Source organism: Oncorhynchus nerka, linkage group LG18, assembly GCF_034236695.1.
Source record: "Oncorhynchus nerka isolate Pitt River linkage group LG18, Oner_Uvic_2.0, whole genome shotgun sequence".
Taxonomy (NCBI): Eukaryota; Metazoa; Chordata; class Actinopteri; order Salmoniformes; family Salmonidae; genus Oncorhynchus; species Oncorhynchus nerka.
The window spans coordinates 2564680-2579374 of NC_088413.1; the positions used below are offsets into that span (position 1 = coordinate 2564680).

Sequence of the window (14695 nt, forward strand, 5' to 3'; positions counted from 1 at the left end):
ACTGCATCGTTGTCATCAACAGTGTTGTTTGTGTGTGTTGCGTTGACCATGCAGACTGAACACAAGTGTCTCCTGGTTGAGGAACATCAGACGAGCTCTTTGAGTGACAGGGGGGCGTGGCTAGGTCTGTGTGGAAAGCGGCATAGAGAGACTGGAGAGAAGTAAACTATATAAAACCACATTTTCGTACCCTACAAAAAGAAATTGAACTGTATTTTAAGACGGTTAAATGCTCTACTAACAAAAAAGCTGTTTTGAATTGTAAGTATATGCATGTCCCTTAAGGTCCTTGTGTAATTGTAATGTGATATTGTACCCCCTAGCCCCGCCCATAGCCCCGCCCCCAGCCCCGCCCCTAGCTCGTTTGTAATCTATGAATGCTTGTGTTCCCTCATGTGCTTTATGTATTGATTTGTTGTTAATAAAATTAAAATTAAAAATGTAAAAAATGATTTAAAAAAAAAATAATAATAAAAAACAAATTAAAAGTAAAAAAAAGAGAAGTAAACTATAAAGAAAAATGGACGTTACAACTCTGCGTATCACATTTAACAAACCAAACATTCAAATGCTGGTATTGAAGGTAAAGTATAAACCCAAACCAGAGTCAGACCTATCACTGCTATGACGATGACACTCAATGACTCTTCTCTCTCTCCCACAGCATCAACAGTCTCTTCTCCATTGTGGCTCTACAGTTTCTCCTCCATTGTGGCTCTACAGTGTCTAGTCTCTCCTCCATTGTGGCTCTACAGTGTCAACAGTCTCTCCTCCATTGTGGCTCTACAGTCTCACCTCCATTGTGGCTCTACAGTGTCTAGTCTCTCCTCCATTGTGGCTCTACAGTGTCAACAGTCTCTCCTCCATTGTGGCTCTACAGTCTCTCCTCCATTGTGGCTCTACAGTCTCTCCTCCATTGTGGCTCTACAGTGTCTACAGTCTCTCCTCCATTGTGGCTCTACAGTGTCTACAGTCTCACCTCCATTGTGGCTCTACAGTGTCTACAGTCTCACCTCCATTGTGGCTCTACAGTGTCTACAGTCTCTCCTCCATTGTGGCTCTACAGCGTCTGCAGTGTTTCCTCCATTGTGGCTCTACAGTGTCTCCTCCATTGTGTCTCTACAGTGTCTACAGTCTCTCCGCCATTGTGTCTCTACAGTGTCTACAGTCTCACCTCCATTGTGGCTCTACAGTGTCTACAGTCTCTCCTCCATTGTGTCTCTACAGTGTCTACAGTCTCTCCTCCATTGTGTCTCTACAGTGTCTACAGTCTCACCTCCATTGTGGCTCTACAGTGTCTCCTCCATTGTGGCTCTACAGTGTCTACAGTCTCACCTCCATTGTGTCTCTACAGTGTCTACAGTCTCTCCGCCATTGTGGCTCTACAGTGTCTACAGTCTCTCCTCCATTGTGGCTCTACAGTGTCTACAGTCTCTCCTCCATTGTGGCTCTACAGTCTCTCCTCCATTGTGGCTCTACAGTGTCTACAGTCTCACCTCCATTGCGGCTAATGCAGTTTCCCTCCACCAGAGCCGTGCTGATGGAGCGCCGGGCGGAGAGACGTTCGTCCTCGCTGTCAAGGTCACCTTCCCACGCCAGCAGCTCTCCTTCCTCATGGAAGTTCTCCTGTCCTCCTCCTCTTCCTCCTCCCTCCTGACCCCCTTCCCTGGTCCCGCCCCCGTCAGGGTCCTTCCGGCAGAATACGGCCAGCCCGTACATGCGGTTATGGGTAATGTAGTTTCCCAACAGCTGAGGGAGGCTTGAGGACATCAACCACACACCACAGCCCTTGTTGCCTAGGAGAAGGGAGAGGACAAGAGAACAGGAAGTGACGTCAGCAAACAGGAAGTGTATTACTCACTGTAGATGTGGTTTCCCTCTATGAGTCCACGGCCTCTCTCCCCCACCACCACCCCGTCAGAGTAGCCATGACAGAGAGGAGGAGGAGAGGAGGACAGGAAGTGACGTCAGCGAACAGGAAGTGTATTACTCACTGTAGATGTGGTTTCCCTCTATGAGTCCACGGCCTCTCTCCTCCACCACCACCCCGTCAGAGTAGCCATGACAGAGAGGAGGAGGAGAGGAGGACAGGAAGTGACGTCAGCGAACAGGAAGTGTATTACTCACTGTAGATGTGGTTTCCCTCTATGAGTCCACGGCCTCTCTCCCCCACCACCAACCCGTCAGAGTAGCCATGACAGAGAGGAGGAGGAGAGGAGGACAGGAAGTGACGTCAGCGAACAGGAAGTGTATTACTCACTGTAGATGTGGTTTCCCTCTATGAGTCCACGGCCTCTCTCCCCCACCACCACCCCGTCAGAGTAGCCATGACAGATGTAGTTGTTCCTCAGGACCGGGTCGCCCCCCCGCCTGATGTCTGCACCCCCCCACTGGTTCTCCCTGATCACATTCTCTGGGGGATAAATAGCATTAAAGTACTTACATTTACATAATATCACTAATAATACATTTCATTCATTAAGTACTTTTAACATTTCAGTCAAGATTCTGTGCAGGTTGCTGCGTGTGTGTGTGTGTGTGTGTGTGTGTGAGTACCGACTATCACCCCTCTGCCGTTCTCATTCACAGCAATCCCTGCTGCCTGACCCTGGAAGATATGGTTACCACTGGAGGAGGGAGAGAGGGAGGAGAGAGGGAAGGAGAGAGAGAGGGAGAAGGTTGGAGGGAGGGAGGGAGAGAGGGAGGGAGGAGAGAGGGAATGAGAGAGAGAGGGAGGGAAGGAGAGAGAGAGGGAGGTTGGAGGGAAGGAGAGAGAGAGGGAGAAGGTTGGAGGGAGGGAGAGAGGGAGGTTGGAGGGAAGGAGAGAGAGAGAAAGGGAGAAGGTTGGAGGGAGGGAGAGAGGGAGGTTGGAGGGAAGGAGAGAAAGAGAAAGGGAGAAGGTTGAGGGAGGGAGGGAGGGAGGGAGGGAGGGAGGGAGGGAGGGAGGGGGAGGGAGGGAGAGAGAGAGAGGGAGAGAGGGAAGAGAGAGAGAGGGAGAAGGTTGGAGGGAGGGAGAGAGGGAGGTTGGAGGGAGGGAGAGAGAGAGAAGGGAGAAGGTTGGAGGGAGGGAGGGAGGGAGGGAGGGAGGGAGGGAGGGAGGGAGGGAGGGAGGGAGGGGGGGAAGGGAGAGAGAGAGGGAGAAGGTTGGAGGGAAGGAGAGAGAGAGGGAGAAGGTTGGAGGGAGGGAGAGAGGGAGGTTGAAGGGAAGGAGAGAGAGAGAAAGGGAGAAGGTTGGAGGGAGGGAGGGAGTGAGGGAGGGAGAGAGGGAAGGAGAGAGAGAGGGAGAAGGTTGGAGGGAGGGAGAGAGGGAGGTTGGAGGGAGGGAGAGAGAGAGGGAGAAGGTTGGAGGGAGGGAGAGAGAGAAGGTTGACTACAGGGTTCCTGTTGAACAGAATGTAGACTCCCCCTCCTACCTGACTATAACAGAATGTAGACTACCCCCTCCTACCTGACTACAGGGTTCCTGTATAACAGAATGTAGACCACCCCCCTCCTACCTGACCACAGGGTTCCTGTATAACAGAATGTAGACTACCCCCCTCCTACCTGACTATAACAGAATGTAGACCCCCCTCCTCCTACCTGACTACAGGGTTCCTGCATAACAGAATGTAGACCCCCCTCCTCCTACCTGACCACAGGGTTCCTGTATAACAGAATGTAGACTCCCCTCCTACCTGACTATAACAGAATGTAGACCCCCTCCTCCTACCTGACTACAGGGTTCCTGTATAACAGAATGTAGACTCCCCCTCCTACCTGACTATAACAGAATGTAGACCCCCCTCCTCCTACCTGACTACAGGGTTCCTGTATAACAGAATGTAGACTACCCCCTCCTACCTGACCACAGGGTTCCCGTTGAACAGAATGTAGACTCCTGCTTCCTTGTTGTTGTAGATCTGGTTGCTCCGGATGGAACCCCTCCCGTTGCCAAGGACCACGATGCCAGAACGCAAACCGCTGTGTATTCTGTTACACTGAGTGGGTGAGACACAGAGAGAGACCGAGAGAGACGGACAGAGAGAGAGAGACAGAGACACAGAGAGAGACGGGCAGAGACGGACAGAGAGAGAGGGACAGAGAGACAGAGAGAGAGACAGAGACAGACACAGAGAGAGACAGAGACAGACACAGAGAGAGACCGAGAGAGACGGACAGAGAGAGAGAGACAGAGACACAGAGAGAGAGAGACAGAGACCGAGAGAGACGGACAGAGACAGAGAGAGAGACACAGAGAGAGATAGTTTGATCAGTTGTTATTTTAGATCACCATGTCTCCTGAGACAGACAGACAGACAGACAGACAGACAGACAGACAGACAGACAGACAGACAGACCACCATGTCCTATAACTTCTACCAGATGAAAGACAGATGTGATGACATCAGAGACGAACAGGACCGATATGATGACATCAGAGACGAACAGGACAGATGTGATGACATCAGAGATGTGAAATAGAATTAATAGAACTACCAGGATGATGGGGTCCGCCCCCTTGCGGATGTCGAGCCCCGCCTCCCCGTTGGAGTGGATGTTGTTGTCAGCGATCAGACCCTGAGACGACAGACGCAGGAACACGCCCGACGCACGACACTCACACACCTCATTACGGAGCATCACAATCTGGAACACACACACACACACACACACACACCTCATTACGGAGCATCACAATCTGGAACACACACACACACACACACACCTCATTACGGAGCATCACAATCTGGAACACACACACACACACACATACCTCATTACGGAGCATCACAATCTGGAACACACACACACACACGCAAAATACACACACCAATGAGATACACATTGCCCAGAGTGTGCAAAGCTGTCATCAAGGCAAAGGGTGGCTATTTGAAGAATCTCAAATATAAAATATATTTTGATTTGTTTAACACTATTTTGGTTACTACATGATTCCATATGTTATTTCATAGTTGTGATGTCTTCACTATTATTCTACAATGTAGAAAATAGTAGAAATGTAGAAAACCCCTGGAATGACTATGGGGTCTAAACCTTTTGGCCGGTAGTGTACATTACTGTCTAAAACACATTCAGTTAAAGGAGGATATATACATCAACAAACCAACCCATCAATCAATCAACCAACCAACCAACCCATCAACAAATCAACCCATCAATCAATCAACCAACCAACCAACCCATCAATCAACCAACCAACCCATCAATCAATCAACCAACCAACCAACCAACCCATCAATCAATCAACCAACCAACCAACCCATCAATCAATCAACCAACCCATCAATCAACCAACCAACCCATCAATCAATCAACCAACCAACCAACCCATCAATCCATCAACCAACCAACCAACCCATCAATCAATCAACCAACCCATTAATCAACCAACCAACCAACCCATCAATCAATCAACCAACCAATCAACCAACCAACCCATCAATCAACCCTTCAATCAATCAATCAACCAACCAACCCATCAATCAACCAACCAACCCATGAATCAACCAACCCATCAATCAACCAACCCATCAATCAACCCTTCAATCAATCAATCAACCAATCAACCAACCAACCCATCATATCAGATCGGCAGCCCTATCTGGTTACCGTGGCGTTCTGGATGCAGCGCACGGCATAGGTCAGCCCCCGGAACACGTTTCCTTCCAACCTGGCGTTTCCGTGGTTACACACGTGCACACCGCCCTTGCCGTCCCGAAACAGGCAGCGCCTCAGCACGCACCCCTGCACTGTCTCGATCAGCGCCTGGGCCCCGGGGTCGCGTTGGAGCTCCTCGGTCAGGGTTCGGACTTCAGGGGTCAGCGAGGGGAAGTCGGGGGAGACGTCCTGGTTGGGTCTGAGGAGATGAGAGAGGCCGTGGTGACTGTGGGCCAGTCTGTAGTTTAGACTGTTGTTGCCTTGTCCTGAACCTTCCTCTCCTTTTCCCTCCTCCTCCTCTTCCTCGTCACTAGGAGCGCTGTCGCTCCAGCCGTCCTCAATCACAGTATCCTGACACACTCCTTCCTCCCCTCCTCCTCCTCCTCCTCTCCTCCTGCTCTCCGTTTCACCTTTGCTCCAGTCCTCCAGGGTGATGGTAGCCCCAGGGGGCTGTGTGACTCCTGAATGCCCGTCCAAGGTGTCCCCAGCTGGGCTACCGCTCCCAGGCGAGGTCCAGGATGTGGTGATTCGGGCCAGAGAGGCCAAGTGTTTACAGGCCCAGTTCCGCTCCGTCGCTGGAGCGCCCTCAACCGTCACGGACGCCGAATCACTTCCTGAGAAATCACAGCTATCCAACAGGCTGAGGGCCACGCCCAGGAAGTGGGTGGAGCTTCCCTGTGAGAATGAGCAGAAGCGGGCGTGGCAGGTTCCTGGCCCTCGGATCTGCAGCTGAGCTCCCTCGAAATTACAGTTGTCCAACTGGACATGACCTGACGACGTCTGGTGGAGGGAGAGGGGAGGAGGATGTAGAGGAAAGGAGGATGTAGAGGGAAGGAGGTGGAGGGCCCGAGGGAGTAGAGGGTAGGAGGAGGAGGGAGGAGGTAGAGGGTAGGAGGGGGAGGGAGGAGGTAGAGGGCAGGAGGAGGAGGGAGGAGGTAGAGGGCAGGAGGAGGTAGAGGGCAGGAGGGAGAGCGAGGAGGTAGAGGGCAGGAGGAGGGAGGAGGTAGAGGGCAGGAGGAGGAGAGGGTAGGAGGGAGGGCAGGAGGAGGAGGGAGGAGGTAGAGGGCAGGAGGGAGAGCAAGGAGGTAGAGGGGCAGGAGGAAGAGGGAGGAGGTAGAGGAGGGCAGGAGGAGGAGGAGGTAGGAGGTAGAGAGCAGGAGGAAGAGGGAGGAGGTAGAGGGTAGGAGGGGAGGGAGGAGGTAGAGGGCAGGAGGAAGAAGGAGGAGGTAGAGGGCAGGAAGAGGGAGGAGGAGGTAGAGGGCAGGAGGAGGAGGGAGAGCAGGAGGAGGTAGAGGGCAGGAGGAGGAGGGAGGAGGTAGAGGGCAGGAGGGAGGGAGGTAGAGGGCAGGAGGAGGAAGGAGGAGGGAGAGGGTAGGAGGGAGAGGGAGGAGGAGGAGGGAGGAGGGTAGAAGGCAGGAGGAGGAAGGAGGAGGGAGAGGGCAGGAGGTAGGGGGTAGGGAGGAGGTAGAGGGCAGGAGGAGGTAGAGGGCAGGAGGGAGAGCGAGGAGGTAGAGGGCAGGAGGGTGAGCGAGGAGGTAAAGGGTAGGAGTGGGAGGGAGGAGGTAGAGGGCAGGAGGAGGAGGGAGGAGGTAGAAGGCAGAAGGAGGAGGGAGAGGGTAGGAGGTAGAGGGTAGGGGGAGGGAGGGTAGGGGGAGGAGGGAGAGGGCAGGAAGTGGAGGGTAGGGGAGGAGATAGAGGGCAGGAGGAGGTAGGAGGAGGAGGGAGGAGGGCAGGAGGGAGGGTAGGGAGGAGGGGGAGGAGATAGAGGGCAGGAGGAGGAAGGAGGAGGGAGAGGGCAGGAGGGAGGGTAGGGAGGAGGGAGGTCGAGGGTAGGGAGGAGGGAGGGGAGGGAGGGGGAGGGAGGGAGGGTAGGGAGGAGGGAGGAGAGAGAGGGCAGGAGGAGGAGGGAGAGGGCAGGAGAGGGGAGGGTAGGGAGGAGGGAGGAGATAGAGGGCAGGAGGAGGAAGGAGGAGGGAGAGGGAGGGCAGGAGGGGGGGGTAGGGAGGAGGGAGGCCAGGAGGGTAGGGAGGGGTAGGGGAGGGGAGGGAGGGTAGGGAGGAGGGAGGAGGTAGAAGGCAGAAGGAGGAGGTAGAGGAGGCAGAAGGAGGAGGGAGGTTAGGGAGGAGGGAGAGGGAGGAGGGAGAGGGAGGGTAGGGAGGAGGGAGAGGGAGGGTAGGGAGGAGGGAGAGGGAGGGTAGGGAGGAGGGAGATCTAAATGTGATCTGATTGGATGTACCTTGTATAGGGAGAGGGAGGAGGGAGATCTAAATGTGATCTGATTGGATGTACCTTGTATAGGGAGAGGGAGGAGGGAGATCTAAATGTGATCTGATTGGAGGGAGGAGGTACCTTGTATAGGGAGAGGGAGGAGGGAGATCTAAATGTGATCTGATTGGATGTACCTTGTATAGGGAGAGGGAGGAGGGAGATCTAAATGTGATCTGATTGGACGTACCTTGTATAGGGAGAGGGAGGAGGGAGATCTAAATGTGATCTGATTGGACGTACCTTGTATAGGGAGAGGGAGGAGGGAGATCTAAATGTGATCTGATTGGATGTACCTTGTATAGGGAGAGGAGAGAGGGAGATCTAAATGTGATCTGATTGGACGTACCTTGTATAGGGAGAGGGAGGAGGAGATCTAAATGTGATCTGATTGGAGCGGGGACCTTGTATAGGGAGAGGGAGGAGGAGGGAGATCTAAATGTGATCTGATTGGACGACCTTGTATAGGGAGAGGGAGGAGGGAGATCTAAATGTGATCTGATTGGATGTACCTTGTATAGGGGGAGAGGGAGGAGGGAGATCTAAATGTGATCTGATTGAAAGGGTTTTATAAACCTTGTATAGGGAGAGGGAGGAGGGAGATCTAAATGTGATCTGATTGGACGTACCTTGTATAGGGAGAGGGAGGAGGGAGATCTAAATGTGATCTGATTGGACGTACCTTGTATAGGGAGAGGGAGGAGGGAGATCTAAATGTGATCTGATTGGACGTACCTTGTATAGGGAGAGGGAGGAGGGAGATCTAAATGTGATCTGATTGGACGTACCTTGTATACAATGTGATCTGATTGGACGTACCTTGTATACAACGGAGGAGAACCATGCAGGCATGAAGACCAGGTTGGACAGCCTGGCTGTGGGACACTGCTGCTCCAGACTGACCAGGAGAGCCACGTCCCCCAGCCTCCCTAACCCCACCACCTCCACAGGCACCTGGCAGGGTCAAAGGTCAATATTTTCATCTATCAAATTGCAGATCTTATTACAATACATGATACTAAAAAATACTAACAGATATTAACAGATACTAACAGATACTAACAGATACTAACAGATACTAACATATATTAACATATATTAACAGATACTAACAGATATTAACAGATATTAACAGATACTAACAGATACTAACAGATACTAACATATATTAACAGATACTAACAGATACTAACAGATACTAACATATATTAACATATATTAACAGATACTAACATATATTAACAGATACTAACAGATATTAACAGATACTAACAGATACTAACATATATTAACAGATACTAACAGATATTAACAGATATTAACAGATACTAACAGATATTAACAGATATATTAACAGATATTAACAGATACTAACAGATACTAACAGATATTAACAGATACTAACAGATACTAACAGATATTAACAGATATTAACAGACACTAACAGATACTAACAGATATTAACAGATACTAACAGATACTAACAGATATTAACAGATATTAACAGACACTAACAGATACTAACAGATATTAACAGATATTAACAGATACTAACAGATACTAACAGATATTAACAGATATTAACAGATACTAACATATATTAACAGATATTAACAGATACTAACAGATATTAACAGATATTAACAGATACTAACAGATATTAACAGATACTAACAGATATTAACAGATAGTAACATATACTAACATATAGTAACATATACTAACAGATATTAACAGATATATTAACAGATAGTAACATATACTAACATATACTAACAGATACTAACAGATATTAACAGATACTAACAGACATTAAGGTACTAATATATTAACAGATACTAACAGATACTAACAGATATTAACATATATATTAACAGATAGTAACATATACTAACATATATTAACAAATATTAACAGATATTAACAGACACTAACATATACTAACAGATACTAACAGATACTAACAGACATTAAGGTACTAATATATTAACAGATACTAACAGATATTAACATATATATTAACAGATAGTAACATATACTAACATATATTAACAAATATTAACAGATATTAACAGACACTAACATATACTAACAGATATTAACAGGCATTAACAGATACTAACAGATACTAACAGATATTAACAGATATTAACAGATACTAACAGATACTAACAGGCATTAACAGATACTAACAGACATTAAGGTACTAATATATTAACAGATACTAATAGATATTAACAGATACTAACAGGCATTAAGGTACTAATATATTAACAGATACTAACAGACATTAAGGTACTAATATATTAACAGATACTAACAGATACTAACATATACTAATGGGCATTAACAGATATTAACAGATACTAACAGATATTAACAGATATGAACAGATATGAACAGATACTAACAGATATTAACAGATACTAACAGATACTAACAGATATGAACAGATATTAACAGATACTAACAGATACTAACAGATACTAACAGACATTAAGATACTAAAATATTAACAGATACTGACATATACTAACAGATATTAACAGATATTAATGAACTAATATGTTAACAGATACTAACAGATACTAACAGATACTAACAGATATTAATGAACTAATATGTTAACAGATACTAACAGATACTAACAGATATTAACAGATATTAATGAACTAATATGTTAACAGATACTAACAGATACTAACAGATACTAACAGATATTAATGAACTAATATGTTAACAGATACTAACAGATACTAACAGATATTAACAGATATTAATGAACTAATATGTTAACAGATACTAACAGATACTAACAGATACTAACAGATACTAACAGATACTAACAGATATTAACAGATATTAATGAACTAATATGTTAACAGATACTAACAGGCATTAACAGATATTAACAGATACTAACAGATACTAACAGACACTAACAGATACTAACAGGCATTAAGGTACTAATATATTAACAGATATTAACAGATACTAACAGATATTAACAGATATTAACAGGCATTAAGATACTAATATATTAACAGATATTAACAGATACTAACAGACACTAACAGATACTAACAGATATTAACAGATACTAACAGGTACTAACAGGCATTAACAGATACTAACAGGTACTAACAGGCATTAACAGATACTAACAGGTACTAACAGATACTAACAGATATTGACAGATACTAACAGATATAAACAGATACTAACAGGTACTAACAGGCATTAACAGAAACTAACAGATACTAACAGATACTAACAGATACTAACAGATACTAACAGGCATTAACAGATATTAACAGATACTAACAGGCATTAACAGATACTAACAGATATTAACAGATATTAACAGATACTAACAGATACTAACAGATACTAACAGATATTAACAGATATTAACAGATACTAACAGATACTAACAGATACTAACAGATACTAACAGATATTAACAGATACTAACAGATACTAACAGATACTAACAGATATTAACAGGCATTAAGGTCAGCCAATCAGTAAGTCTCCTTTAACTAGACATTGCATCATCAAGACAACAGCAGCCAATCAGTTAAGTCACCTTCAGCACCAACTCTGCCTGCTCCTCATACACCCCGGGGTGCAGTACCACCCGGTCGTACGACCCAGCGACCCCCAACGCCCCCCTCAGCGTCTCCAGCTCCAGCCCCGACCCCACCTGCCACACCCTCCTCTCCTTCCTCCGGCGGAACAGGTGAAGGCAGGCGGAGGGCTGGAGCTCAGGGTGGGCGTGACGGGACCAGGTACGGCTGGCGATGGCGTGCTGCCTCAGGGCTTCTCTCCAGGATGAGGGCTCCAGATGGGGCCGGCTGGGTGGGGGGGAACAGACAGAGAGACACACGGGGGTTAGAGAATGTCAACGAGGACCTTTCGTAGTTCAGAGAACGTCCATCTCCACTTCAGTACCTGGGCCAGTTGGGGTGTCGAGGACACTCGGGCAGGCCCAGGCAGAGCTGTCTCCAACGGGTGTTATCCAGGGAGAGGATCAGCTCTCTCCAGGCCCTGCACACCAGGCTGCAACGGCCCAGCTCTGGGAGGGGGAGGTAGGCCAGGACCACACGCCACACCTCCACTGGGAGGTTGACACCTCTACCTCCGCTGCTGCTACTGCTTCCCCTGCTGCCCAGTGACATGGCTCTGATAGGGAGGCACCTGGGGACAGGAGACACACAGACAGACTGGGTTAGTTTAGACTAGACACACAGACAGACAGTCTGGGTTAGTTTAGACTAGGCCTATAGACAGACAGACAGACTGGGTTAGTTTAGACTAGACACACAGACAGACAGACTGGGTTAGTTTAGACTAGGCCTATAGACAGACAGACAGACTGGGTTAGTTTAGACTAGGCCTATAGACAGACAGACTGGGTTAGTTTAGACTAGGCCGACAGACAGACAGACAGACTGGGTTAGTTTAGACTAGGCCTATAGACAGACAGACAGACTGGGTTAGTTTAGACTAGGCCGACAGACAGACAGACAGACAGACAGACAGACAGACAGACAGACAGACAGACAGACAGACAGACAGACAGACAGACAGACAGACAGACAGACAGACAGACAGACAGACAGACAGACAGACAGACAGACAGACAGACAGGGTTGTTGTGATGGTGACTTCCACTGCCTATATCATGTATGATGACTGTCTTGTATTGTACATAGTTTAAACTCTACAGACATAGGCTGTCAGCTCATTCTCCTGGGCCAATGGCTGGCCCAGGAGAGGTTAGAATCTCCACCCGGAACAGCCAGAAGAGGACTGGCCACCCCTCATAGACTGGTTCCTCTCTAGGTTTCTAATCTCCACTCGGCACAGCCAGAAGAGGACTGGCCACCCCTCATAGACTGGTTCCTCTCTAGGTTTCTAATCTCCACCCGGCACAGCCAGAAGAGGACTGGCCACCCCTCATAGCCTGGTTCCTCTCTAGGTTTCTAATCTCCACCCCTCATAGCCTGGTTCCTCTCTAGGTTTCTAATCTCCACTCGGCACAGCCAGAAGAGGACTGGCCACCCCTCATAGCCTGGTTCCTCTCTAGGTTTCTAATCTCCACCCGGCACAGCCAGAAGAGGACTGGCCACCCCTCATAGCCTGGTTCCTCTCTAGGTTTCTAATCTCCACCCGGCACAGCCAGAAGAGGACTGGCCACCCCTCATAGCCTGGTTCCTCTCTAGGTTTCTAATCTCCACCCGGCACAGCCAGAAGAGGACTGGCCACCCCTCATAGCCTGGTTCCTCTCTAGGTTTCTAATCTCCACCCGGCACAGCCAGAAGAGGACTGGTCACCCCTCATAGCCTGGTTCCTCTCTAGGTTTCTAATCTCCACCCGGCACAGCCAGAAGAGGACTGGTCACCCCTCATAGCCTGGTTCCTCTCTAGGTTTCTAATCTCCACCTGGCACAGCCAGAAGAGGACTGGCCACCCCTCATAGCCTGGTTCCTCTCTAGGTTTCTAATCTCCACCCGGCACAGCCAGAAGAGGACTGGCCACCCCTCATAGCCTGGTTCCTCTCTAGGTTTCTTCCTAGGGTCTGGCCTTTCTAGGGAGTTTTTCCTAGCCACTGTGCTTATACACCTGCATTGCTTGCTGTTTGGGGGTTTTAGGCTGGATTTCTGTACAGCACTTTGAGATATCAGCTGATGTAAGAATGGCTTTATAAATACATTTGATTTGATTGGGCCAGATTACATTGTGGAACAGGCCAGCTAACATCTAACTAAAGGCTAGAGTGAGGAAGATGTTACAGTGTCTTGTCTGTGACTGAGTCATCATCATCATCATCATCATCAAGGGAATTTGTACCAACTAGCAACACACATCGACGGGGTGGCAACTGGCAACAACATTGGATCGTCGAGGGCGCAACTTTGTTTCAACATCGGCAACGTTCTAAGAACGTTAGAACGTAAACAATGAATTCTTGGCTGTATTTTTGTCGGGAAATAATAGCAACAATTTATCTACACATCTGCTTTTAGTGGACGTACCTGGTGAGATAAAAGTTAGCTAGCAACCCGAATACTCACTAACGTTATTACGTCGGATTTACTACATTGTAGACTAGGCTATATTTGACATCTTACCCGTGTTAAAGTCCCTTGGATGAAGAATATCACATCCCAGCGTGGTGTTTAACTAGGTATAAGGCTGTAATAGCCATGCTTCTTGCGATATATCGGAACAACGCCTGGTTCGGGATCAAGAATAGAAACACTGACAGGAATCTGACATTTTCCCTCACTTTACGGCAAGGCAAGCCATGGAAACCAACCAGGGACGCCCTTACACTGGGCGGGAGGGAGCGAGGGTGGGCGAGATAGGAGAGAGAGGATAGAGAGGAGAGAGGAGAGAGAGATGAGAGAGAGAAAAGGAGAGAGAGGAGAGAACTGAGGGGGAAGGGGAGGGATGAGGAGAGAGAGGAAATAAGTTTTTGCTCAAGTGATACACACACAAATACTGTCTCACACACACACACACACACTAGTGATGCGCATGTTGACTCATAACCCGCAGTCCAAACCGCGGAGAAGGCGGGTCATTAAATATTGTTTGGTTGAAGGGCGGGTGGTGAGGCGAGCGGTCGGGCGGTAAATGAAGATCAAATAATACCTTAAAAATCCATAACTGTCTCATTCTTGTGCAATTTATATCGATCTATAGGCTACATTGATGTTTTTAATTTCATTATGTTAGGCTATTTGGCATTAGTGCGTAAG

General features: G+C 47.9%; 1 protein-coding gene across 1 annotated transcript in view; it reads right to left on the reverse strand.

Annotated features, from left to right (window-relative positions):
- The window catches only part of fbxo10 (F-box protein 10), a 19764-nt gene extending 5382 nt beyond the window's left edge, over positions 1 to 14382 (reverse strand). Inside the window, exons 1-10 of the mRNA XM_065003429.1 lie at positions 14063 to 14382; positions 11881 to 12126; positions 11516 to 11783; positions 8746 to 8880; positions 5614 to 6441; positions 4480 to 4629; positions 3844 to 3980; positions 2557 to 2627; positions 2261 to 2413; positions 1497 to 1796 (exon numbers count right to left, since the gene is read on the reverse strand). Of these exons, the coding sequence (XP_064859501.1) occupies positions 1497 to 1796; positions 2261 to 2413; positions 2557 to 2627; positions 3844 to 3980; positions 4480 to 4629; positions 5614 to 6441; positions 8746 to 8880; positions 11516 to 11783; positions 11881 to 12107 (2269 nt within the window). The 5' untranslated portion in view covers positions 12108 to 12126; positions 14063 to 14382. The remainder of the gene's footprint in view (positions 1 to 1496; positions 1797 to 2260; positions 2414 to 2556; positions 2628 to 3843; positions 3981 to 4479; positions 4630 to 5613; positions 6442 to 8745; positions 8881 to 11515; positions 11784 to 11880; positions 12127 to 14062) is intronic.
- Between the last annotated feature and the right edge of the window lie 313 nt (positions 14383 to 14695).